The sequence below is a fragment of the Botrytis byssoidea genome (assembly GCF_014898295.1).
Source record: "Botrytis byssoidea strain MUCL 94 chromosome Unknown BBYS_006, whole genome shotgun sequence".
Lineage (NCBI taxonomy): Eukaryota > Fungi > Ascomycota > Leotiomycetes > Helotiales > Sclerotiniaceae > Botrytis > Botrytis byssoidea.
Genome location: NW_024065847.1, coordinates 1,228,292 through 1,254,689, shown reverse-complemented (window position 1 = coordinate 1,254,689; position 26,398 = coordinate 1,228,292). Strand labels below are relative to the sequence as shown.

The 26,398-nt window shown below is 41.9% G+C and overlaps 8 protein-coding genes across 8 annotated transcripts; 3 read left to right on the top strand and 5 right to left on the bottom strand.

Annotated features, from left to right (window-relative positions):
* Positions 1–376: 376 nt before the first annotated feature.
* On the bottom strand, positions 377–2,831 carry EAE97_003823 (uncharacterized protein; the record flags this gene model as incomplete). The annotated part of the gene is made up of 3 exons (XM_038874335.1): positions 377–1,716; positions 1,772–2,153; positions 2,286–2,831. 3 exons carry the CDS (start codon positions 2,829–2,831, stop codon positions 377–379), a joined length of 2,268 nt encoding a protein of 755 aa, XP_038734944.1.
* A 1,150-nt stretch (positions 2,832–3,981) lies between these two features.
* On the bottom strand, positions 3,982–5,320 carry EAE97_003822 (uncharacterized protein). The gene is made up of 6 exons (XM_038874334.1): positions 5,158–5,320; positions 4,974–5,077; positions 4,831–4,870; positions 4,696–4,761; positions 4,344–4,643; positions 3,982–4,288 (listed from the first exon to the last, which is right to left on the bottom strand). Exons 1-6 carry the CDS (start codon positions 5,174–5,176, stop codon positions 4,248–4,250), a joined length of 570 nt encoding a protein of 189 aa, XP_038734943.1. The 5' UTR covers positions 5,177–5,320; the 3' UTR covers positions 3,982–4,247.
* A 3,492-nt stretch (positions 5,321–8,812) lies between these two features.
* Positions 8,813–9,892, bottom strand: EAE97_003821 (uncharacterized protein; the record flags this gene model as incomplete). The annotated part of the gene is made up of 2 exons (XM_038874333.1): positions 8,813–9,136; positions 9,194–9,892. 2 exons carry the CDS (start codon positions 9,890–9,892, stop codon positions 8,813–8,815), a joined length of 1,023 nt encoding a protein of 340 aa, XP_038734942.1.
* A 148-nt stretch (positions 9,893–10,040) lies between these two features.
* EAE97_003820 (uncharacterized protein) lies at positions 10,041–11,069 on the top strand (the record flags this gene model as incomplete). The annotated part of the gene is made up of 2 exons (XM_038874332.1): positions 10,041–10,297; positions 10,361–11,069. The coding sequence occupies exons 1-2, from the start codon at positions 10,203–10,205 to the stop codon at positions 11,067–11,069; spliced, it is 804 nt and encodes a 267-aa protein (XP_038734941.1). The 5' UTR covers positions 10,041–10,202.
* A 452-nt stretch (positions 11,070–11,521) lies between these two features.
* EAE97_003819 (uncharacterized protein) lies at positions 11,522–11,971 on the bottom strand (the record flags this gene model as incomplete). The annotated part of the gene is made up of 4 exons (XM_038874331.1): positions 11,522–11,575; positions 11,648–11,763; positions 11,865–11,900; positions 11,953–11,971. The coding sequence occupies 4 exons, from the start codon at positions 11,969–11,971 to the stop codon at positions 11,522–11,524; spliced, it is 225 nt and encodes a 74-aa protein (XP_038734940.1).
* Positions 11,972–12,442: 471 nt separating this feature from the next.
* Positions 12,443–13,595, top strand: EAE97_003818 (uncharacterized protein; the record flags this gene model as incomplete). Its single annotated transcript, XM_038874330.1, has 4 exons — positions 12,443–12,492; positions 12,613–12,822; positions 13,031–13,203; positions 13,249–13,595. The coding sequence occupies 4 exons, from the start codon at positions 12,443–12,445 to the stop codon at positions 13,593–13,595; spliced, it is 780 nt and encodes a 259-aa protein (XP_038734939.1).
* A 3,959-nt stretch (positions 13,596–17,554) lies between these two features.
* EAE97_003817 (uncharacterized protein) lies at positions 17,555–19,933 on the top strand (the record flags this gene model as incomplete). The annotated part of the gene is made up of 8 exons (XM_038874329.1): positions 17,555–17,587; positions 17,648–17,675; positions 17,731–17,837; positions 17,891–18,475; positions 18,522–18,799; positions 18,850–19,313; positions 19,380–19,507; positions 19,682–19,933. The coding sequence occupies 8 exons, from the start codon at positions 17,555–17,557 to the stop codon at positions 19,931–19,933; spliced, it is 1,875 nt and encodes a 624-aa protein (XP_038734938.1).
* Positions 19,934–21,280: 1,347 nt separating this feature from the next.
* Positions 21,281–22,906, bottom strand: EAE97_003816 (uncharacterized protein; the record flags this gene model as incomplete). Its single annotated transcript, XM_038874328.1, has 2 exons — positions 21,281–22,752; positions 22,831–22,906. 2 exons carry the CDS (start codon positions 22,904–22,906, stop codon positions 21,281–21,283), a joined length of 1,548 nt encoding a protein of 515 aa, XP_038734937.1.
* Between the last annotated feature and the right edge of the window lie 3,492 nt (positions 22,907–26,398).

The window sequence follows — 26,398 nt, the reverse complement described above, 5'->3', positions numbered from 1 at the left end:
TGTTTATTGGATATTGAGAGTAAGATTTTATTTATGCGCCTTTAATTAAAGATAGAAGGAGATTGAGTGAGGATGGCAAGAACTTTTGAATGGTGCGCAAAGCCACGCACAGTTTGTTGACTTCAGTTACTAATCTAGACAGAATCGAATGATATCACCGTCTCTAATAAGTAATTCTTGGAAAAGTAGAGATACGTGCGTAGTGGGCAGAGTAAAGACTAACATTAGCTGAGACTGGCACACATTTCTAATGATTATATCGATTTAAGTATCTAACCTGATTATCCTAACTATGCCTATTACCTATCTAATATTTCCATTTAAAATTGAGTGTCAATCTATGAGTGGTATAATTTCGCTTCCAAAAATAACAATATTACTCTTCCTTTTCCCCACTGATCAAGGCTTCCTTCTCACTTATCTTCAAGTTGAGTCCGTCAGATTCATCTTCAGATGTCACCGCGCCATCTGTCAACTCATATTCTGTAGCGGTCTCACCCTCAGCATCGCTGCCTGTACCACTCCCCAGAAGTAAACCTTTAATATCGTCTTCGCTTAAGATACTCTCGATGCTACCTCTCCTCACACCTTGTCGAGTTGCTCTTCTTCCTGACTCGATGATTCTTTCGACTTTCAGTCGATTGGCAACGAACATTAGTTTTGGAAATGCACTTTGTTGGCCAACATGAAGCATTCTTCCCAATTGCTTTGGGTTTGGATCACTTAAAATGCGCCAAAAATCTGAGATGACGGATCTTGGCCAGATAGTAATAGTTCCTGAGAATTGCTGAAGCCAGATTTCACTCCAATCTTGACCCAAAGGACGAGGTAATAACTCAAGGTGACGGACTACTTTCAACCATTTTTTGAGATCAAGTTTGAGATATTGTTCAGTAGCACTCCCAAGGAATCCACCTCTCCAACCTCTACCACGTCGATGAGTGACTGGTTGTCCGACAGAACCTCGCGAGGAGAAGAAAAAGAGGTTAATGTGAGGATTGACTTGGGAAACAATGCTGAAGTTTACATTGAAATGTAGGTTCAGTGCTTTAAGTGGAATATCAGTTCGTAAACTTCCATCCTTCCATTTGTGACCAAAGGAATAAGGTGCAAGACTGCCATCGCGTTGTTTCATCATAAGAACCACAGGATTTAAAATGCCGGGAACAGCTGCTGATGCTAAAACCGCCGACCAAATGACACAGTCAGGGCTCGTGAGATAGTTGGTCAGAATAGTAGGACTATGAGGATCAGCAGGAACACATGAAACATTGAGAATTCGGCCGGTTCGTTCATATGCTTCGCGGAAAGTCATGCTACCTCTTGTGAACCAACTGCATCGTCGAGCCCATTCTACAGAATCGAATCTAGCTCCTGATTTCCACCATCTAGGTATCCAAGTAGTGAACGGTTCTGAGCAGGCGTTGATTCGGCCGGCCAGAGCAGGTACAAGTAATGCCTTCAATTCATCGTTTGTTCTTGTAGCGACCAAAGCAGCTACTAAAGCACCTCCTGAAGTTCCTGTGATCACTTCTGGCAAGAGATTTGCATCTAACAATGCCTTTATAACTCCGAAATGATAATATGCAAAAGATGCGCCACCAGATAGGCAGAGTGCTGTACGACCGTAATTTGTGTGCATTCGTTTGAAAAGTGTGCGCTTTTCTTCATCTTGAAGTTCATCCGACTTGGCCAGAATTGAAATGCCTTTCTCAACTAGAATCTTTCGTCAGTCGATCTGCCATTGAAAAAATGGAGATCTTCAAATTACCTTCGTCGATAAACTCCTGTACCAGATCCTTCGTTCCATAATAAGTTTGAGAGTATAATCTCGAATTTTCAACCCCCACAAAGTTGTTCTTCACGCATGCCTCGATTAATGCCTTCAAATCTTCAACTGCTTTTGCCTTTGTTGTATTACTTCCATTAGATGAGCTTTCTGTTCGATCCTCTTGTTCAATTTTCCGTCTGCATCTTCGAATCTGTTCCAGGACTCTTCGTACTGTCTTGGAATCATAATATGCGTATTCGTCCTCACCCTTCCACTTATCGTTTCCGAGATATGTGTCCAATGATTGTGCTTCTTTGACCCAATCTCCGTAATTTGTGGTACTATGTAGTTGTTCTCGCAGTCGATTCCGCTTTCCCCTCCACTGTGTAGCCAGGAAATCAGTAAATAACTCTAGTGAATAGCCCCCTGAGAACCAGGGACAGGACCCCCGCGGCATACATCCTACGGAACCCCTCTTCCTCCACGCAGAAACACAATTCAGAGAGCCACTTACCGCAATAAAATGCTCATATGTCCAAATGTACAATCGCGTCACCATATATGATAATCCCAATCCCCCAATCCACATGAAAACCACTCCTAGCAATGGCCATTTCAGAATCGAGTACAAATACCCTTCTCTCGTCTCATCTTTACTTCTCCTTGGTTTTTTGCCTGCCTTCCGCCTCTCCCCTTTCCTTTTGCCTCTCGCTCCCAGCCTCGTAGGGTTAACTGGAGCCCAGTCATTCTGCGCGGTAATGAACAGGCTTCCCCTATCCCCCGGTGTGTTTGATCCGCTTCCAATTGCGACTTTACTGTTTCTTCGCACATCCATGCTGCTGCGATGTGGCGTAGATGGCTCTCTCGGGCTTTGAGCCTGCGAATATATTGACAAATCATCAGAACTAGGACTTGGATCCGGTGCGCTCAGCGCGTTAGAGAATGCTTGGAGGTGTTCTTCGGAAATGAATTCACGGTGGAAATCGGGGAGAAGGGATTCATCATAGCCTTCTGCGGAAAGCGGCGATGGGCCATCTGTTTTGTGGCGGAGATCCGCCATCTCCAAGTGGTGGTCGAGTTATCGGTTGTGTATTCTGTAGAAGATAGGAGTTCTAGATGTCTTCCTGCATTATATATGCATTAAGTATGGGTCTTTGCTTGGTTAATATATGAAAGAGGGTTGGCTATTATTGAAAAGTGTGGGGAGACTATGTATAATTATGTTGGGCGAGTTTCGCATCCGAAAATAGTTATGACGTAGCTAGTTAAGTACTAGGTATTCTTAGCCTTCAGCACTACGAGTGGTATATTCTAGATCGCAACAAGCATTAATAGTCGGCTCTTCTAAGCGGCCGACTAGTTCCTAGTTGGGGAAAGCAATTATCCCCGGAAAGCAATTATTCCCATCCAAATCGAAAAAACACTATAATATTGAATTATATCAATTACAATTATTAAAAATTATATTAAAATTCATTAAATATTAATTTTTGTTATTTATTTAATATATAATCTATATCTAATAACAAAAAATATAGATATAATAAAGTTATTCAATATTATTTGAATTATTTAGATAATTCTATATATATAATTTATAGGATATATTATTTCAATAAATATTATGAATAATTTAAAAAGGTAATACAATATGGATATGATTATATAGCTAAAGGAATTGATATTAGAGAATTTAAATGATATAATAAAGTATTAATTAAAGAACAAATTGAATATATTAAGAAATTTATTAAAAAAAAATTAAATTATAATATATTATTTATTTACAAACTTATATTTAATATTATTATATATATTGATTTAGATTATTATTAATAAATATTGTAAAATAATTATATCTTATAATTGTAGTAATTCTTGATTCAAAATATATCTTAAATATATTAATGTTTTTATTAATAAATTATTTAAAATAATATGTAATATATAGATTTCGAGGATTTGAGTGGGGATAATTGCTTTCTGGGGATAATTGCTTTCCCCAACTAGGAACTAGTCGGCTGCTTAGAAGAGCCGACTATTAAGATCTTCCCATTTTGCGAAAGATTTCAGTACCCTAAGAGATCCAAGAAACTTGAGAATGAGCTATGGTGCATCGTCAACAACATTGGCTTGTATACGATATCAAGTGATGGAAACCTCTGGGTGGTCTAATCACTAATGCCTCGGTCCTTCCATGACCATACCATCTATTGGTAGCAAATTCATAGAGTTCAAATACACAAGTCATAATGCTATGTTGAGAGAGATAAAAAAGTCTTGATCGCGATACTATGCTGGTACAAATATGTTGGTTGGTTTGGTTCCTAAAGTAGACTCTTATGAGCTCCCAGAACCTACCAAAAAAGCATTGAAAAACGACCTTTGTATAACTCCGTCCATCATAACAGATCTCCATAAGAAACCACCCCCTTCATTCCGAATACCTCCTTCACAACAACCTTCTCACCATTATTTAGACATACTGTGATAACCATCTAATACCTTCACCGTAACCTATTTCCATGATTAGTATGAGGCATAATAATCTTTCAACAGAAAAAAAACGCACCTTGTCTCATAACCACAGAGCACATGAAGACCTCGATAGGTCTGATACCCTCAAGAGGAACCTTGCCCTTTCCAGTAGTCTGATATAATCCTAATTCGTGTCTTAATTGGTCCTCGCTGATGGCATCTGGATGATCGATCTTGTTTCCGAGAATGAGGAAAGGTACTTTGGAAAGGTCCTCCATCGACAAAAGGGCATCGAGCTCGGCTTTCGATTCGACGAAACGTTCGTGATCTTTGGAGTCGACGAGGAAAACGATACCGGAGACTTCTGGGAAGTAGTCCTTCCAGAGACGACGAGCTACATCATGTTAGCTTGACATATGCCATTGTAACAATACTAGAATAATTACCCTGTTGATGTCCTCCCAAATCGAAAGTTGTGAACTTGACGTTGCCGATAGCAAGTTCCTCAGATGCTGTCGCATGGTCAGTAAATATTGATTACGCGTGCTGTGCGCCGATGTGCGAGACTTGAAGCTGCTTACTAGGGTGAAGAGTAGGTTGGAGAATGGCAACGCGGTCATTCTAGAAGCATATATTTATCAGTAATTGTTGCCTTGCTCGAAATGCGAGAAGTTGTCGTTCGTCTCGAATCGAGCATCCCCTCAACCTAGCTTCTTCTACGCACCTTCAACATGTGTAACAGTGTAGTCTTTCCGGCATTATCGAGACCGAGGAAGAGGAGTTTTGCGTGTTTGTTCAAGAGTCCCAAGGACGCAAGAGTATCCCAAACTATTCAAATGAGATAAAAGTCAGCAAGCTGTTATGTTGTAAACACTTTCTTCTCGGATCCATTCAAGAATACTACATACACCAATCGAGGAGCCACATTTTGTATGTGTATGGTATTAACTTGTATTATTGAAATCGGTGTTAAGATATCCTCACGGATTGTGGTTGATGAAAATCAAATGGATGAATTTATATTGGAAGTTCATAGATACGTGGATTGATTTGGCTCTCAAGAAACCTGGTCGACGCTAGCTATATATTGGCCTTGATAACACGGCATTTATGCATTAGGACGCCACTCAATGCTATCTGTGCCACAACCACATGATGACATTGATAGACATCCAGGTGGGCAGAACACAATCCAAAATCCGAGAACAATCAAGTAGATATTCATTAATTTTGTAGGTCTTTTTCTTTATCAAAGTTGATTTCGGTGAGACTAGAAGATCCGATCAGAAGCTAAAGGTTGCCTCCTCGCCCTGCCAAGGCATTTAGCCTGTGTCTAATGCTGTTTATTGGGTAAGTTAGCTATTCAACAGCTAGGAGCGTCAGATGGTACAATTGCAACAATTGAATCATGATCTTCGACTAGGAATCTGGCCAAGATGCTTTCTGAGAACATTCCAAACAACACGAGATAGATACAAGGATCAGGTTTGGCAACTTCTTTCACCTCGTCTATGCTCTGCTCGGATATTGTGATATTCTTGCAAGTGGAAGATATAAATCACCTGACTTTCAACTCATACATCGGATCAAAGTAATGTAGGGTCTCATCTAAATTTTAGAGATATCTTGTTCTAAATGCGATATTCCTGCCTTTCAGAGGTTTGTCACTGGGATATTTCCGAATAGCTTGAAAGAAATTCCAGGTCCCAGCATCGCTCAACCAGATTGAGTCGGCGCCTCTTTCTACCTCTATGTGCACGATCAAAGCCTAGTTGTTCATAATATTCGACTTTCTTTTTGAGTTTCCCTCCAATTGTGGTCATTCCCTTTCATTCAACAACTGTTCCGCCCTTCGCATGTTCAAAGTTAGGTTGATAGTATCCGTCAACTTGGAAACCTGATTTCGATTTCATACTGGGCCACAACGCACAAGAATTACTAAACGCAGAAACGCATCGAGGACAAATTACTCCCATTCAGAAGGTCGGGTTCTTCTGTATTTACTTAAGCATTCTCATTTGATACCAATGAATACTGGTAGATGGCTTCTAGGAGATCGTGAACCGAAATATATATATCGATTTTCTCGGGAACGCGATGGTTTTAACGGATGACTCAACGACCCCAAAGTGACCTGAATACTTACTGTTCCCTGTATAGACTAATGCAACAAAAGTTCAACGTATCATCGGGCTTGGTACAAATCACTGCAATTGGTGCTCTTGAAAATGCACGAAGCTACCCTAGACGGGGAAGGTAACTCGTGCTACAATCCATAAAGCAGATAAGATAGATAATTCATCGCAAGAGAAATGGATTCAACTTCAGTTCACTCAAGAAAGAGTCGTTAGTTCGTTACTTAATGTGCAATAGCATTTATTATATCATTACATAATCCGTCGTACTCTCCACAAAAGAACAAATACCTACTCCATCCATCCAAAAGGAAGATCTTAAAATCTCCATAGCTAAGAATAATTAATCACATAAAAATTCCTTCGACTTCAAAAGGTTAAAAGGGCAAAAAACGACACCTGAGTGATTCGAACACTCGCTCCCGAAGGAAATGCCTGACTTTGTTGTAAACAATAGCAGGGCATCGCGTTAACCACTCCGCCAAAGTGCCTGGTGATTTGATAAGAAAAGTACACGTTGTGAATATATAATCCAATCACCGCGACTTTCTATGTCGTTTGACACACACATGAGCCTAATCGTAAAGTGAAACCTTCGCAATTGTATATTACAATGCAATGTTATCGTAGGTCGAAATGCTACCTAGATATTCTCGTTACTGGCGACAAGGCGTGTGAACAAGATATCTAATGCGTGCAGACAAATAATTTTGTAAAAGAAAGTTTCTTCGGGCATCAACTAGTGTGAATAGCCTAGTAAGATTTTCTTCCAGAATCTAACTTTTCAGGCGAGTTGTTAGTGCACAGCTGAATTGCTCAAGTAGTACTTTGAGCAGCTGGGGTGTATTGTACCTAGTTAAGTTTCTTCAACTTGCGCTCAATTTCAGATATGCAACAAAATGTTCCGACCTCTCGATTCTTTGTGTGAGGAACTTTCAATTTACCAATGGAAATCTTTTGGGTGCAGGTCAATTGGTTTTCAACAAAGAGCTTCGCTTCTCCATGCATGTTTAAACGTGCGATAGACGACGAGCTTAGAACCTTTGTTTGACCTTCGCTAGACTATGTAAACTCCCGAAATCTACTATTCCCAAAACTCTCTTTCGCTTTTTATCTAAACAAAGAAAACTATGCAGAATTAGTTTTGTTGCATATCTGATATGTGAAACATGTTTCCCACCTGTTCTGTCGAGATAAAGAGATTCTTTGCTCTAGACATCGAGTAGGGAATACCAAAGGGACGAATGGGGGTTTGGGGTTATTTTGGAAGAGGGTTTTGTTGCTTGCCTGTCGGAACGAAAGTTCCTTTGAGGAAGATTGAAAGTAAAAATGGAAGTAACAGGAGGTTTCTTCCATCACGATAGTTTGAACGAGGGGTTAAAGTTTCCTATGGAAGTCAAGAGACACTCCGCAATCTAGCTGAGACTACCAATAGAACCGTAAATTTTGATTTCATTTCGTCTTTGTTGTCATCTCTTTCTTCGTTGGTATGGAACAGTTTCAACGACTACTACTTTCTTCCTGTTCTATACCGCCTTAACCTTCAAACTTTCATCTCTACATCATGACTCAAGATGCGATATGCAACAGAAATGATCTGAGTAATTTCTGGATCGGCACTGCTGTCATTCGAGTCCCTAAGCGAATTCGTCATAGTGAAGTAGATAATATAGATGACTTATGAGGCGTAGCACGATATAACGTATGATAGAAAGTGTTGGGTTGACTTAGTAAGCGGTGTGTATACACATAAAGCATATAGGGTTAAATAGTATTGAATTCATGTCTGCCCCCTTCGTATGAAGGGGGCATTGCTAAGCTATATACACGTTCTCAGTCACGTGTTCCAACAGAAAGGTCTTCATGCAAGCTCACAGTATATCAGGAATATCAAACGCTCCAAGGCAGTCCATCCAGCATGTAGCATACAAACTTCAAAATGTTAAAATTCACTCATCAAAGGGGGCGATTTCTAGCAGTCAAAATCATGAAACAAGTCACGAGTGCTCATGTGCACCAGATATTGTAAACTTTGTCGTTCGAAAATTACAGATTACCTCATTGAAACATGGCTCCCGTTGTTCAGGAATTATATATGCGATGTAAAATGATATGCATACAATGGAACTTGCTGCCCCCTCCTTTCCCTTTCCTTCAATCCTCTCGCTAAATACAATCTCCGGTGTTTAAAATTCTTAGCGGCCATCGGCCACTTAGCTTCCCGTCAAAATGAGTATCACCTCGTTGTAGAAAGAAAAGCAAAAATAAAATAAACCTAGATGACCACCAAGATGCAGTAATAATTTGATTTAGGGTGTGCTGCACCAGCATTTTGAAGCCCGGAGTGGACGACGTAAACTCGAAGACACAGATCGGGTACCCATTGTAACCTCCCTCGAGGCGCAAGCTCTAAAACATAACTACTTTCTCAACCCATCAATTGTCTAATATCCTCGGGAGGCCATCTAACCTGCGCAAAACTGAGGCACCTCTTAATACTCTGCAAAAACTTTCTGGTAATTTCGTCTCCCATCACATGTCCCTTATCAGTCTCATGCAATTTCTCGCGCGCACTACGCTCGTGAATACCCACCATCGTCACACCGATTGGCCATGCAGCTTTTCCAATACTAAGACGTAGATATCCATCATTTGCATCGACGTATCGTTTTTCCTGCGCTGCTTTGACAATTTCAACAACCGGGCCTAAAATATCCTCATCTAGATCTCCTTTTTCGAATTTGCGAAAGAGCTATAATCGTCAGTTTTGAATCCCATAGAATAGATAAGTATGCGAAAGAAAACTTACAGGAGTCATGCTGTCTTTACTCTGCACCATAGCATTGTAAGCCGCCTTACTAGCAAACGTATCCCTCTTCTCTTTCTCCAGCGCATGCTCCCACTCCTGCAAAACCATCGTGAAATAACTCGCCAGTTGTCTAAACAGGTATTTCCTCCCCTCCTCATCCTTCGGTACATCCTCGACCTTCATATCCTTTTCCTCGACCAAAACCAACGTCGTAGGAATCGGTCCTGTCGTCATAACCACCCCCAATTTCCTATACCTCCTCAATCTCTGTTTATGACTCTCCGCAAAAAGCTTCGCAGGGTGTCCCATTTCCCGTAATTTCAAGACCAACTCATCATCCGGAATATCATCTTCCACCACTTCCTCTACATCCTCTTTAACCAATTGCGGCAATCCTAATCTTTTTCTCCTCTTCCTTTCTTCTTCAGCTTCCCTTTCCTCCCTCTGTTTCCTAGATTCTTCAGCTAATCGCCTGCGCTTTTCTTCTCGCGCTTTAGCAGCTTCTTCTTCTTCGTCTTCGCGCTTGCGCTTTTGTGCCAATTTGGCTTCACGCTCTGCTTCAATCGCGCGTTGCTCAGCGAGATATTTGGCCTGTCGCTCCGCTTCAATTTCAGATCGTTTCATATATTTCTTGGAGGTATCGGTGGAAGATTCGCTCTTTTTGGATATCTCTTTTGACATGAGAGATGCGAAATCCATGATGGCGGTTGTGATGGTTTGCGCCGCAGATGATTGTATTTACGGTAATTGGATTGGTGATTTGTGATTAAGATAAACGTTGTTATTGTTGATCTATCTTTGCGAATTTGATAGATAGAGAAAATTGAGCGAGAGATTGAGTTGTTGATTATGTAGAAGATGTTGTCGTCAGACTACAGAAAGTGTACAAAGCTCAAGGCTGAACATTTTTTGACGAGGCCTCGATTCTGCCTCGAGAACTTCTCACCTCAAAGTTATCCTCCACCAACATCCTTCCTCTAAAAGCATCTTAGCTATCCCAGCTCATGATATGAAAATGGCAGCCACTACTTTAACAAAAATCGATCGCAACACTACCGTTCCATTCCATCTCAAGCTTTTCTACAAAAACGGTTCATTTCCCAGGTAGGCAAACGAACCTCAGCCTTCCCATAATATTTATTTGTATTCTTTCTAACGTGATAATAGAATTGAAGAATTTAATCCACATGGTGAATTACCTCTTCACGTTAACATATCTACATGGCAATCATGTACTCTGCGCGAATTATCACATTTACTAGCGACCGCGCTCCCTGATCTTCTTCCCGATCCGGCGATTGGAACTCGTCTTTCATATCGATTGATATTTCCTGATACACGACCTGCTGTCAGTGGACCCGCTAGGTATGTAACGAAGGAGCTTGGCAGTGTTATTATTGGGGAAGGGGGACCGGGAATTTTAGCAGATGAGGAAGAGAGTGCGATAGTTGGAGAAGGAATCATGGCGGGGAGTTTGATGGGGGAACCAGAGAAGACGCTGCAGGATGCAAGATTTGTTATTGGTGATTACGTTTGTTGCGCAATTTTACCACCGATGGCAGATGGAGGGGTTGCACCGCCACCCAGTGGTCCTTCGAGAGGCGGTTTTGCGGGTGGAAGATCGGAAATGGGTGGGTTTGGGGGAAGAGGGGGCATGGGACCGAGAGAAAATGGATTTGGAGGTGGATATAGAGGGAGAGGAGGTTCAAGAGGGGGAGGATTTGGTCAAGGTACGAATCAAGGAGGGGCGAGTGGTGTACCGATGGGTGAATGGAGACGAGGAGAGAGGATACCGGATGGTCCATCTGGGGGACGAGGTCGTGGGTATGGAGGTGGAGGTGGAGGTGGTTTTGGGGGTGGAAGAGGCCGATATTGAGGGAGGCACGAAGACATATGATACCAACTACCATGCTATTACGAATGACGGCACCGAATTTCCTTGGAACACTACATGATCTCTTCTCAAATCATCCACGATTTATCGGAAGCGAATGCTCTAATTTCTCCAATATCATTTCAACTCTTGAAGCATTTTTATCGGAGTATCAATAACAGATGGGTGGTAATCGGTTCGTCTCTTAGAAACATGTTAGGTCAGTCCTGCAAAAGTTATAACAAAATTTACCAAATCCGAGTAAATATCAATACCCATCTCAAATGACCATACATTGAACGGCGATGGTGAAGAATGCAAACTCAATTCCATAGCTCTCTCTTATTCCATAACTTCTCATGATATCTCCCTCCACATATGTACAGCTTCCCGCATTCGAGCTTGCCTCATTCTTGTATTTTCCCCATCCTCTTCTCCCTGCCTTTCATCACCGTCTAAAACTCCGCAATCGTATCACCCCTGCGCTTTCCTCTCATATCCCATTTTCCCTATCCTCGTATTAGCTTTTCAATTCTCCATCTCCCAATCCACAACCTGCACATGGCGTCGAAATATCTTACTTCAGTCTTGATAGCCATATACCCAACGATACTCGGAATGACCGCTGCAAAGACAAACGAGATAGCGGCAGTGCGGCCCGTCCATCGGAAATACTTGTGGCGATTGGTCGACATATCTAGCCCCCATTAGTTTCCCATCTTCTCTCCTTTTCCATCCCCACCATCTCCCCATCGCCATTGTAAAGCGCAAGACATCCCAGCTGCAGAGAGAACATACTGCTATATTTGACCAACGCGGGGTCCACCGCGAGTACTACATTCCCACGATTAGTGTAATCCAATATCCACAGTGCGAATAGACAAACCATGATCGTGACCAGCCATTGTGAATAAAGTTGCGGGTATGCGAGAAACACTTGTGTGAATTATTTCTCGTGTGTTCGATCTCTGGATATCCAGTTATTAAGCCCCATGTGAATAGAGGTTCGCGGTGGAAAGCGCAGACGTCGGAAAAACGTTTGCCGATGATCCGTACGCACGGCTGAGATTTGGGAGCCATGATGCGGTTGATTGATTGATGTGCCGGATGATGGTCCAGTTTTTTTTATAGCTTTTTGTCACAGGTTATCTATCAATAGGTTATCGATTGTGCCGAGGTGGGCTGAGGTGAGCTAATCGGTAGTGAGATAAACTTGTTTACGGGAGGGGAATCTAGTGAGAAGTAGTGGAATGAGAGTGTTTGATTTCTTTTCTTTGTGTTTTTGTATCTATTTCGATTAGGATTTTAGGGAATATATCTTCAAATCAATCTCATATCATTCTTTCATAATAACTATTACACATACTCAAGTAGTCATGTCTTCACCAGCTTCCATGTCAGATCAGCCAAAGATCAAACTTTACTGGTAGCAGTTCGCCTCTTCTTTCCCTCCCTCTCCTCTATACGTCCCTCTTATTCCTTTCACCCCATCCATCGCATCCCACCCTATCTCGGTCCATTTTCCCCTTCAAACTAACGTATTCAGGCTCAACCAATCCCGCTCTCAGCGAATTCTCTGGCTTCTAGAAGAATTGAAAGTACCCTACGAGCTAGAAATCATCCATAGACTTCCCTCTAAACAAGCACCTCCTGAATTGAAAAAGGTGCATGCCTTGGGAAAATCTCCCGTCGTTACGATTTTACCTGCGGGAGCCACAGAACCAGTGGTTTTGGCGGAGAGTGCGTTTATCACTGAGTAAGTTTCTCTTCTTTGACGGGGAAAGTAACTGGATGAGGGGTGTGTATATGGAATCAAAATGGAATTGAAAAATAGAGGAGTCCAAGTAGTCCTTGGATTTCGATATGAGATATCTGAAAAACAAGATAATTTTGGAGACCATTTCCCTAGCTTCCCAAAACCCATAAGAATTCCCCCCAAGCATGACCACTAACTCGCCCCAAAGATATCTCCTCGATCATTTTACCCACGGCAGTACCCTACTGCCCACTCGCTGGAAGCCCGGTCAAGAAAACACACTCGGTGGCGAAACCGAAGAATGGACTCGTTTCCGCTATTACATGCATTATGCCGAAGGTTCCCTCATGCCTCCCCTCCTTGTCGCTCTCATAATGTCTAGTAAGTGTTTCCTTTTCGCATTCTCAAGCCTTACTAACTCCTCAGTGATTAATTCGCCCAACCTTCCGTTTTTTATTCGTCCTATCACTGGCATGATAACCTCAAAAGTGCACGAATCATACCTGGAACCAAATTTCAGCACTCATTTTACCTTTCTTAATGAGCAAATCCAGAGCTCTCCCAAAGGCGGAAAATATCTCTGTGGTGAATATCTTACCGGTGCAGATATCCTCATGTCATTCCCTCTTGTAGCAGCTAAACAGCGCGCTGGGTTAACCAAGGATAAATATCCTGATCTTTTTGCTTACACGGAAAGATTAGAAAATGAGGCGGGATACAAGAAAGCCGTTGAAAAGATTGTGGATATCGAGGGAGAATTCAAGGCGATTTGATTCCGAGGGTGCTTTAGTAACTACCAAGAATGTACACGAGCGTATCAAGCTCGAAATGCGAAGTGGAGAAATGAGGGAATATTTGTATTTCTTGCCCTGAATATCTATCTTTCGCTAAACCTTTCCCAATCTCAGCCTTTGTTTTTGTATCGATCATAGATAGATCTCATTTTGGCCCCTCAATATACTTTCATATCTGCCAATCTTCCATACTCTATCCCTTGAGAAAGACCCGAGAACCAAGGCTCACTGTATCACTCTACCTTAGTAACGCGGCGCTATAGCTTCATGTACATAATCACTACTGATATTGATTTCTGATGATACTATACAATGAAATGACGATATTTTCCAATAATCGGGGTGATATATCGTTCGATTTGTATTCCCCAAGAGTCTTAAAATTCGGGAGCTGGCTTGATGTGTTATATAGCATGGAGTGTACAAAGTCCATGGATGTTTGGGGCTGCAACATCTAATGAAAGGGTGTAGTTCATATTCTCTCCTGACCATGTCACTCACCATCCTGGAAGTTTACTTGCTTTTCCGAACAAGGAACGCCACGTTGTGTAGAGAAAGAATTTCTTATAATATATGTTTGGAAACAGATAGGTACCCATTCTAATTGGGATGTGGTCTCCCGACCAACGCGCGGGAGCAGGAGACAGAAGAAGAACTATCGCCCATGGTGTTGTTGAGATGGCCAACATGATGCAATCATCACACTGACCAGGGCTTTGACAAAAGTTTTCGTCCTATTAGAAAGTCTCAATTAACTCGAAGAGGGAGCGATAATCTGGTTTTTCTAGGCAATAGTTGACCTCAAACTACCAGGTCGAGGCACTGCTCGCCTACTTCAAATGGTTTAACAGAACGGCTGACCACTCGGCGAAATTCAAAGCAATCCATCGCGAAACCCTTAATAGTTACCTCTACCTAATTGAACATCAAGATAGTTTTCACTCCATATCTACAAGGGATTCATGAACTTTTTCCGGGGACAAGCGTGACATGATGTGGAAACATTCCACGAGCGCTACGTACAATATGCACCCAGATAAAGAAGTGACTCGACAATTTGCTGAAGAAAGGTAGTGAAATATCGACAGCTAGTAGATTGAGTACGAGGTTGAATTTGTTGCTTACACGTCGCAAGTCGATTTACGAGGCTGAAGAGACAGGCATGTGATGATGGAATCTAGTCCTTGCTGCATTGGAACCCTCAAAATACTCGCGCTAGGATCAAGTCTGCTATCATCTCAACCACTGGATGATTGTGGCTGATTGACGAAAGCGCAAGGTTGAAATCGGAGGTGGAGCATCTATGACTGATCCTTGACTTGTCAGTGGAGTCGACGGAAGATGGAGAAGTGACGGACGCTGAAGATAATGGGATAAGACGCAGAATAGAGGAACCAGCGGGGTGAATAATGCTAGGCATTTCCTTATGAATTTGAGACAATCGTATGCTAATAGATACGAATGTAATCCTAGTAGAGTCAATCTAAACTGAAAGACTTGGGAGCGATATTCTGAATGATTCAACTAAAACCATGGCAATGATTTGTTGAAGTGAGAGAGCGAGACATCATCATACTAACCTACAACACATCATCTCCAGTTTGGGATTGAGAACGATCAAGTTCAGGCAATGATTGGAAAATCGATCAGGTATTCTGAAAAACGATACATTGTATATGATTCTACCCAATGTTGCCCAATGTTGAAGTTCTTTTGACAACTGGACGAATGAATATCGTAGGCAGACCTCTCATTTAGAAGGTTACTTGAAATGGATCTAGAACAAATGTTCGAGCTAAATGATTTCCTCGCAATTATTTTCTATAGGCAGCAGATACATACAAGTCTGAGCTTCATACATCCTACTTCTATCTAAATGCATAACAGATAACCGGGTCCAAAGTAAGAAAGACAGCCTGTGCTCAAGCTTTTTGAAAAATCTCTGAGGAAGAAGCGGAGCATATGTTGATATATTTATATTTTCAATCGAACAGGAAGCTGCCACAACTATAGACAACCCTCCGTACATAAACTTATCGATGTACTATCTGCACTGTACATAAGGTATGCAGTATGCCAACTACGCATACATACATCTGTGAGTAAGAATTCGTTCGACAAACGGAAAGAAAACGTCCACTTGGACCCCTCTCGTTCGTTACAAAACGACACGAAGATGAAGATATCCCTTCATATTGGAGAATTCTGGAAGTTTGAATAAGCTAAGTTTCCTTGATATTTTCTTGTGCGTTTTCATGTTCGTAGTGGATACCCTATACATGCACTAGTAGCTGTCGGTGAGCATTGCAGTGCAGTGTGTGCATAGAACGGCTTGAGAATGCCTGGCCCTTGTCCATACAATTATGAAGGGTGGTAAAGTTACGCCACTCAGAAATTGACCTGCAGATAAGGCGTTGAAATGTTTGAATTGGGCTTGAAATTTGAGACATACATGAATAAATGCATGAACGAAATTGATGAAGGCGTTTGGATGACTCGAGAAAAAGTTCTCCATCGGTATGAATTTTTGGGGTAAATTCAAACAAGAATCCTCATCTATTGGAGTGAGAAATTATCAGAAGACTGACCATCTCTTTGATCCATTCTTGACACTCTCGTGAAAAAGAAGAAGATAAGTTGATAGACAGTGGGGTAAACAGCATTCATTACCCCCGAGGTTCCGTATAGGATGGGATTCATGGGAATCTTGGAAAATGAATGGTACATGGACGCAACAGGGTTCAAATGCGGGTGGTAAAAAATGGATCTGGAGTTGTGTGTGTGGTGGTGTGGTGTCTCCATCTCAACGCATCTTGGTGGAACATTTCATCTCCAACCGTCCAACGCAGAGATGGATAGTCTAACGACTAGGTAACCGGCCGAGCCAGCCAGCTATTGAGGATTGAGGATTGAGGATTGAGGATCGAGGATCGAGGATCGAGGATCGAGAATCTATCTACTCCGTAGAAAGAAGTTCATAAAAGATATTCAAACTAGTCTGATGAAGGAGGCGAAAGAGGAAGTACGTGGCAGCTTGGTGTTCGTGATCAAAGATTCATACAATGTTACTGTAAAGGAAAAAAGGTCAATGTCGTCTTATCTTTGACAAATGGCATTCTATACTTTCTCCCATGTTTGGGTTTCTTGGGTTGTTGGGTTCTTATGAGAGATGAATGAATGGAGAGAATGGAATGAATGGGATGAACATTATGGAGGGGTTGAGGGAGGGGTATATTTTTTGTAAATGTGAGGTGAATGATAATCAATATGAACGAATACCTGTGAATGTGAATACCTAGTATGAATACATACGAATATGAGTATATTTCTTTCCTCTCTGTCCCTCCCCTTCAAACCTTCCCTTTTCATCTTGTCTTTTCTAGATCCCAAGCTACTTCACCGTCTTGCGAATAATTTGTATATCCCGTTCATATTACATATTACTTGCTTTCATCCGTACTTGATACCTCTTACCGCCAGCAAATTCCCTGTCAATTCATTTCCCACCAAGCAAAAGTACCAATCCATCCATACATTCATTGTTCATACATCACATCCACATCCACATCCATCACCCATTTTTCCCCTCCCCCAGCATTTCCACCATCTTTTTTTGATTGACTTATATTTATTTAACCGAATGACCATACCATACCGCCGTCATAATCAATCTCCACTAAACCTCTTTCTGACCTTGATAGCTTACTTCCATTTATTTAGAATATCCATCGCATATCTCTCCAAATTATTTCTCTTCCCCCGACTTTTCTCTATACCCATCTATACCCATCTATACCCATCTATACCCATCTATACACATCTATACATATTAAACTCTCCAACTTTGGTGGAAGTTTTGTTTGTAGTAGTTTGTTCAAATATTCAGGGCTTCTTCGTCTTATACTTCAAAATACAGTCTTCTCATATTTAAACAAACAATGGCTTCCCAACCAGAAGATGTTTATGCAACTGTAAGTCATCATCATGGCTCGACAAGAATGGGATGCTTTGAACTGACAACTTTGCAATAGCTTCTTTTGACCGACACCTACCTGCCAGGTTCGTTTTATCATACTAAACCTTTCAGAAACCATTAACTCATCTTGCAATTCAGGTGCTCTTGTATTGGCACATTCTCTACGAGATGCTGGTACTACCAAGAAAATCGCAGTGCTTGTCACGGTAGACTCGGTGACCTCTGAGAGTATGACTGAACTTCAGGTAAGTACTCTACGTTTGGATAACCCGGGAATCGAACTAACACATAATTCAAGAGAAACTTCGACTTTGTTATTCCCGTCGATCGAGTTGTCAACCAATCCCCAGCCAACCTTGACCTCATGGGCCGCCCTGATCTTCACTCTACTTTTACCAAAATCACATTATGGAAACAAACACAATTCCGAAGAATAGTTTACATGGATGCCGATATGGTTGCTCTTCGTGCACCAGATGAGTTGTTTGCTCTACCAAATCCATTTTCCGCCGCACCAGATATTGGATGGCCAGACATCTTCAACACAGGTCTTATGGTTTTAAATCCAAATATGGGCGACTACTATGCTTTGGAGGCTATGGCAAACAGAGGAATTTCTTTCGATGGAGCGGATCAAGGTTTACTTAACATGCATTTCAAGAATACTTACAACCGTCTAAGCTTTACTTACAACGTCACCCCATCCGCTCATTACCAATATCTCCCAGCATTTCAACATTTTCAATCTAGCATTAGTGCCGCCCACTTTATTGGAACGGATAAGCCATGGAAAGTTGGAAGACAAGCCAGTGTCGGAGCCACTCCTTACCATCAGATGACCGGAAGATGGTGGGCAGTTTATGATAAACATTACAAGCAAACGGTAAGTTTGGTATCTTTGATCTTAGAGGAAGCTAATATTTCTGCAGTCGACGACCGGAACTTCTAACGGAGCAGCACCCCTTATCGTACAATACCTTGTTTTTGGAGAATTCCAGCCCCAGACCCAGGAGGACCATTCCAAAGGAGCCCAGTGTGAGAAATTTCAACATTTTAATGCCATTAATGATACTACTACTACAGCAGAGGAACCAATCCATGACCATACAGAAACAAACTTGGAAAACGAAGAAGCTTATGATCCCCCAGTGCAGGCAAAATTGGACCAATCTCGAAACATCTCATATTCACCATGGGATGCCAGCAAGTAAGTTTCACTGTCATTAAAATGAGAGGAAATTGTCTAATAATCTGTAGGGCACCACCACCACAAAATTCGAGACCAGAAGCCTCAAATCTCCCTGGTAACCATTATGAGATGTCCAACGACGCTACCCCATTCCGAGCACCAAGCCGCTACCCAGACCCTCCCAGTGACATGTACTACGAAGTACCAAAGACTCCAAAGTGGCAGAGACCAGCACCAATATTCCCATGGGAAGCTAACCCACCAGTGCCCTCAAGAGTATTCCCTGAAGATGACTATGATGACACAGCAGTACCAGAAACCCCCGTCGCCGGTTCAGTAGTCGCAACCACCGAGGATGAAAGAAGCATGCCTGCTACTCCTACCACTCCAACCATGTCGAGTGCCAACGACCCATGGCAAACTTACGCTAGAGGAAATGCGTGGGATGAAGTTCCAGAAATTGAGCGATACATTGGAAACATGTCAAAGAATCGCAAAGGCAACATCCAAGTTCTTCAAGGATACGGCACAGGTATATCACAGATTTCCAGCCCAGGAGGCCGTAGGCGTAGTATGAGGCTCACAGACTTTCCAACAGAGCTTGAACGGCCTAGTTTACCCGTAACCCCCGCACCAGTTAGAACACAGCCAACCTTCTGGGGCGAAGAGAGAGAAGAAGACAGCGCATTACCTCCTGCGGAAGGTGTTCCTGCACAACAAGATTGGGTAAGCCTTTTTGATAAATTCAATGGAACTTTTGATGCCTTCAGAAGTCTTTTTGAAGACCCCAAGAAGCTTTTTCTTGGCCCCAGTACCCTTTTTTACGATCTTACACGACTTTTGAAACTTTTCAATAGGCTATTAGTAGACCTTGGAAGATTCTCACTGACACCCGGACAGGACCCAGCAGCTCAACTTGATATGCTTGCTAGGCGTCAATCAGATGTTCTAGCCAATAAATTGGACATTCCAACACGCGAGATGCCCTCGAGACCACTCCCCTTCGGATCCGAACCCGTTAACCAAGGAGCTATTATTGAGGAACCTTCTTACCATGGTCCAGGAGCAGCTTGGGAGAAGGACGATAATTATGCCACGAAAGAGACTCCTTTACTCCCAAGTGAAGCGGAGAAAGATGTGTTGGAGACTTAAAAAAAAGATCAGGCCCTAATAAAAATTTGCACATTTATGTATCCATGTATATTGACGTTTACATCCATGGATGTTTTCCATCATGCGTTTTGGCCTTTTACTTTGCTATCTTTGATTGTTGATTTCTGATCTGACTGAGCATTTGTGGAATTAGCATGGTGCTAGTGGTATATTCGATTCTTGATTGCCTTTTGCCATTTGAACTTCAATTTGCATTTCCATGTAACTAGAAAGCCCGCGAGTCGCATATTCTATCCTTTGATTTTTGTGATATTCTAGGAGCTAATGCCTGGGAATTTGCTGGGATGAAAGGAGAGAACTTTAGGGAGATGAGATGAGGGAACGATGTTTAAAAGCTTGCTTGTGCTTGTGCTTGTGCATAGTGATGGTTGTGGTTGGTGGGATGAGATTGGTGCTTGAAAATTAAGAAATTTGATGAGTATGTTTAATGATGGATGGATGGCTTAATGAATTGAAATGGCTGGCTGAATATTGGAGGAAGGGGGTTGTAGTTATGGAAGATATGTAATTATAAAATGAACTGTAATGATAGGGGATAGTAAAGACTGAGACTGGATGTGAATGTGAATAAGAACGTCTGGTCTAGGCTCGATGATAGTCTATCTAGACTAGAGATCTGATGTGAGAATGTGAGGATATGAGGATATGAGGATATAATATCTTACATAGCGCATACATATATGTATACTGTACTGTATCCATCATAATACTTATTCTTAGCATACTGATTTGATTATATCATGGATAGATACCTCGTGTTGAAGATGTTTATCTTACGTTGAAGTCCGAGATCACAGTGAAATGGAGATAAGATGACATGAGATGGGACGAGATGACATTGCTGTCTAGGTAGTTATTAAGTAGTGATGTGATGTGATGTGATATGGTGTGTTAGATTATGCTAACTGATACTACCTGTTCTGTTTGCGAGCAGTTAAGAGTGAAGAGTGAAGAGTGAAGAGTGAAGAGTGAAGAGTGATATGAACTTGGATAGGTGATATGGGATTTGAGATTGTTAATATATGTAATCACCGTTGTCTGATACTTTGATCATAGCATAATAGTAATGCGCATACATCGATGCAAATTCATTAATCATTTCATCTCAATGTCGTTTTAAAGCAACCATTCCAATATTTATTTTCATTTCTTATCAATTCTCATTTCTTTTCATCTGATCTCATATCTCATAATTCATTCATTTCTCTCCATCCTCCATCCATTGATGACATCACCAAATCCGCGCACCCCCTAAACTCCATCTCGCTAATCACAACCTCGTACAGCACCCACATCCATATTCACGCCCATGCTTCCCTCTCACCACTAATCCACCAAGATCTTTCCCTCCAAATCCGAGAAATGATTGAAGAAACTTTCAAACAATCGAATTCCATGCTCTACATCAAATGCTCCTCCACATTCTCTAATACTATGCATACTCAACATTGGATTACCCAGATCAAGGGTTCTGGTTCCGAGCGCTGCGCTCAACATAGGTCCAATGGTACTTCCACAACTGCTATCATTTCTAACCACGAAGAGTTGGAGTGGTACACCATTCTTTCCCTCTTTGGAATCTGCGGAAGGTTTGGCCTTGCGTGCAACTTCTTGAAGAAGGACTATACCAGGGGAATTGGTGGCATAGCGTTGATTTGCGTTGATTTTAATGACTGTTCCTTTGTTCATTTCAGGACGATGGTCTTGTTCATATTTTTGTGCGTAGTTAGGATGGATGGAGTGAGCCATATCTGCAGAAATTAGGAAAGAAGAGGCGAGGGTTTGCTCGTAGGCTGTTGCGATTTCGACATCTGACACACGATGAACCATGTCGTAGGATGATGATGAGCCGGGACCGGCAGTGGAAGCGGGGATCACGGAGAGACGTCTGAGGACGGCGGGGAGAAGGTTAGAGGCTGCTCCGTGCGCGGATGTACTACCAATTTCTTCGTGATCGAAACAGGTGATTAGTCTGATTGATGATTCATTATCTAACGCAGCAGAATCCTTTACAGACTCGATAAGTCCTTCAACGCTGCAGTAGGTCATGCCCAAATTGTCCAATCTGCCCGAATAGATGAGTTCATTGTTCAACCCACCCAAACAAGCTTTTTGTGTATCGTATAAGATCATTTCAAAGTCAACGATATCATCGATACCAACGCCTACGTTCTTCGCAATGAGTTCGACAATATATGGATGATGACGAGTGGTCATCGCTTGCAAGGGTTTGTATTCATCAGAATCCTTATTCTCCTCTGATGGAGTCGGCCCGTTCTCGCTCGCTCCTGTACGATTCAACTCGGCAGCTACAAGACCGGCAATTGGGAACAATTCAGTCTCTTTATTCGGATCGAAGCTTGTGGCGCGATTGAGATGAATGGCCAGAGTAGGAATGCGGAGGATTGGTCGATCGATCTTGACAAGTTTTTGTACAAAATTTCCATCTCCATCTTTAACCATGGCTCTACCTGCTATGCTCAAATCTCTATCGAACCACGATGTCCAGATGCCACCTCCATATGTCTCCACACCCACTTGTATAAATCCAGAAGCTTGTTTCTTGGATACCGGCTTGATACGTAAGGTAGGAGAATCGGTGTGAGCACCAATCATGGCAATTGGGTTACCGGCCTTCCATTTCTTACCGATGGCGAAAGCGACGATCGAAGAAGCATTTCTGGTAAGGTAATACTTTCCTCCGGGTTGTAGACTTGTAGACCAGTTATCTCGCTCCTTAATCTCTGTGAAGCCCGCTTTGGAAAGTCGTTGAATGGCAGAGTGTACTGCATGGTAGGCTAAATGGAATAGTTAGGTACGACTGCAGAGATAAGGTTGCTATGATGTTGATAGCTTATTTAATCCATTTTACTTACGACCAGGTGAAGCATTGAGGAAATCGAGAAAATCGTGTGCCTTTGCTTCCGCGGTTGATAGATTTCGGTTGGACATTTTGTAGGCGGATGAGATATAAGATCTACAAAATATGGTAAAAGGGATGAAATTATTTCTTGCAGAAATGGGAGTAATGGAAAGGAAAAATGATGATGTTGATGGTGTTCTCAACATTAGACTGGGAACTTCCTTTTGAATTCACTTCACCTGCAAAGAGATTCACATCTGAAAGGTGGGACATTCGTCCAAGGTGGAGGTGTTGACTTGTGGTTGCACCGACCAGCCTCGCACGGTTAGAACTCCAGTCTACGGAAAGTATGTGTTTACCAATTAGGTAGGCGTGGTAGGCACTTGAAAAGTCCAAGTGAGGTAACCCCTACCTACCTAGGTAAGTAAAGTGTGAAACCTCCACTTCCAAGGTTGGAAAGGTAAGAAGCCACATTGTGGCTTGTGGGGGTCGAGTGGCTGAGCTTAGAATCTTCAGAATTCCAAGATTGCAGGTGACCTCGAGTGAAAGAAAGACGGCTGCTTATTAATGACACACTTGATTTCTGAAGCCTGAAGCCTCAGAAAGCTTCACAAGAGAAAAAAGCAAGGTGAGGCAACAATGTAACAAAAACAACCTTGAATTAATGGAATGAAACCTCGTGGCCAAATGAAATCGGAGACAATGAACAAGGTAGATCCTTGCGAGGAATCCTTGCATGGCGGCTTCTGTTTTACTTCAGAAATTCGTCCCCAGTTACGAAGTACACATCAGATCTGCTCTGTTGTGACACTCATTAACACTTATTAGCATAGAATGAATTCGTGTTTGCTCAGGATTGAGAGAGAGAGCGAGAGCGAGAGCGAGAGAGAGTCCGTGTGCGTGTGCGTGTGCGTGTGCGTGTGCGTGTGAGTAACTTGATGTTGGGTGGCTAGGTAGAGGTTGGTAGTCAGTCATATGAGTACTTCATCATTTGGCAGTTACTCATACTAGATAGGTAGTCATTTGAAGTGTTCAATAAATCATCCGTACGGCATTATTTATATGAGGAAGTTTTATATACTTTGATACCCGTAGACCCAGATAGATATTATTCAATGGATGAAGAAGTAAAGGAAGACAACTCAATCATCTCTCCTGTCTGTAAGCATCTGATATTGAAATATCGAAAGAGATCAACGGGATGCTGGGGAAATGGTAAAACAACTCCGTACATTCTTCACAAGAAAGAAAAAGAAAACTAAATTTCCCCTGTTCCTGCAGACACGGAAGAAATGCGAAGATTCTAATTCGATGGCAGATATCTAGATATCACACCAAAAGGTTAATGTTTCCCCGGCATTGATTGCCACTAAAGAAGCGCCATGAATGCAGCCATCTCGACATTGTTTTACTTTGAGGATTTCATATTGGATGAAGAAGAAATAAAGTTCCGTTGGAATGAAATGAAGGAGGTTGTAATGGATGAATGAAAGAATGAATGAAAGAAAGAATAAATTCAATCACTCAATCACTCAATCAATCAAGCATGAGAATATACTTCACTCGAGATAGAATAAAAGAGAGCACTTGGACTGGTGTCGTGAGGAAATCAAACAATCGTTTCTTTCCCTTTCCCAAAAGAGAAGATTTGCCAGGGCAAATCCATCAGAAAGTCGTGACATATATTGATTGGGTGAGATGAGACGAATTGGGATGTAATGGGGGTGGTACAATTTGCATTTGCCTTGCTAGGTTTTCTGGCGATCATCACTTCTTCCCCCTCCCTCCCCAGCTCAGCCCATGTCAATGCTTCCCATCTTCCCATCTTCCCATCTATTTTATACATTTATGAGAGAGCGAGGGAAAAGTGGTTTGAAGGATTGCATGTTTTGATAGACGTATCAGCTGAGGAAGAGGATATTATTATGATGACTTTTTTTATTTACTACCTATTACCTATCCATACCAAAGAAAGTCTCTCTGTACGAATATATTTTCATGTATGTCTACTATTAGGTACCTACTTATTATGTATATCGCCTCCCTCTTGTCAAGCCAGCAAGGGAAATCAGGAAATCATCCTTCTTCTTAATTGGAAAGTCATTGATTTGTTATTATCTGGTGATTGGCGCAACTTTATTATGAATCGAGTCAATCAATATATCGTACCTAAAACCATCAAGCACTGAAACCCCAAAGGAGAAATAGGTATTTTCCCTTTTCCTTTCCTCCACATCCGCATCCACATCTACATCTACATCTACATCTACATCTACATCCACATTCTCATCCTCAAGAATTTACTTTACCCACCCACCCCATCTGCAGTCAGTCAGTCAGTCAGTCAGTCAATCAGTCAATCAGTCAATCAGTCAATCAGTCAATCAGTCAATCAGTCAATCAGTCAATCAGTCAATCAGTCAGTCAGTCAGTCAGTCACCGACAATCACTCAATTTCTCTTCCTCTCTTTTTTAATTCTTTTTGCTGTCACCGTCCGACAGCCTCAATTTCCAACATCCAATGAAATGACCCCATGACTACACGGATTAACAAAGGTTGAATACTCTGTGTGCCATCCATCCCAACTTTTCCGGGATTGGTAAACTCTTACCGCATTGGGATTGCAAGTATCGAAGTATCCAACTAAGGCTGAGTAGTTTTCAGCGGCCTCTTGAGAAATGATGGACGTTACTTGATTGATATATGATGGATGATTCGTGGATGCAGATGGCCAAAGAGAAATAGATTACTTAGCTAAATCCTTGGGTAGTTTCAACTTGCCTATCTATCTACGACTGCTCACCAAGGTATGAATTTAGAGAGAACGACAAACTAGGTATGTATAATTACGAAAGAAGATGATGGTTCTGATGGTAAGTGTGAGTGAAGCAATGCTCGCTGCGTGAGGAGGTGAGGGAGGAGGTGAGGTACTTACCGGTACTATCTCCTACTTTTTAATGTCTACATCTACATATCATTGACAGCCACCTAAACTGTGGGTCTTTATTGTTCCCATCCAGATTAGAATCGACATCTTCTCAATCTAGCTACCGACACCGATTACTAGGTAGATTACGAAGCTTATTATCCCGACACATACCAGCATACTAGGTATTTATCATACCAAGGGTTTTGGGCGACGCTCAAATCTTACCTAGGTAGTTGGATATGATCAACAAATACTCGTAATCCTGATGAATTTAGATACTTGCTATCCAGGTAAGAAGTGATGAACCCTCCAGAAAATTCGAAAGAAAAAGGAAAAAGAAACTTGTAAGATTTCCATACTCTCTCGACTCTCTGTACAGGCAATGAATGTACCGTACACCCTTCCTTACTTACTAGGTATCTATTCCCACCAGGCCATAGATAGACTTTCCTTAGCCTTCCTAATCCATGCAGGGACGCACATCATTTGAGGAACGGATTAACACCAAGTTGGTCAATCGAGTATAGCAAGTACCTGGGCAGGTAATGAATGGACCTTGAAATACGATTGATCGATTCGTTTTCTTGGGGTAGTCGTAGATCACATGTAGATAGATATAGGTGTCGGTATAGAGATGGGTGAGCAGTTACG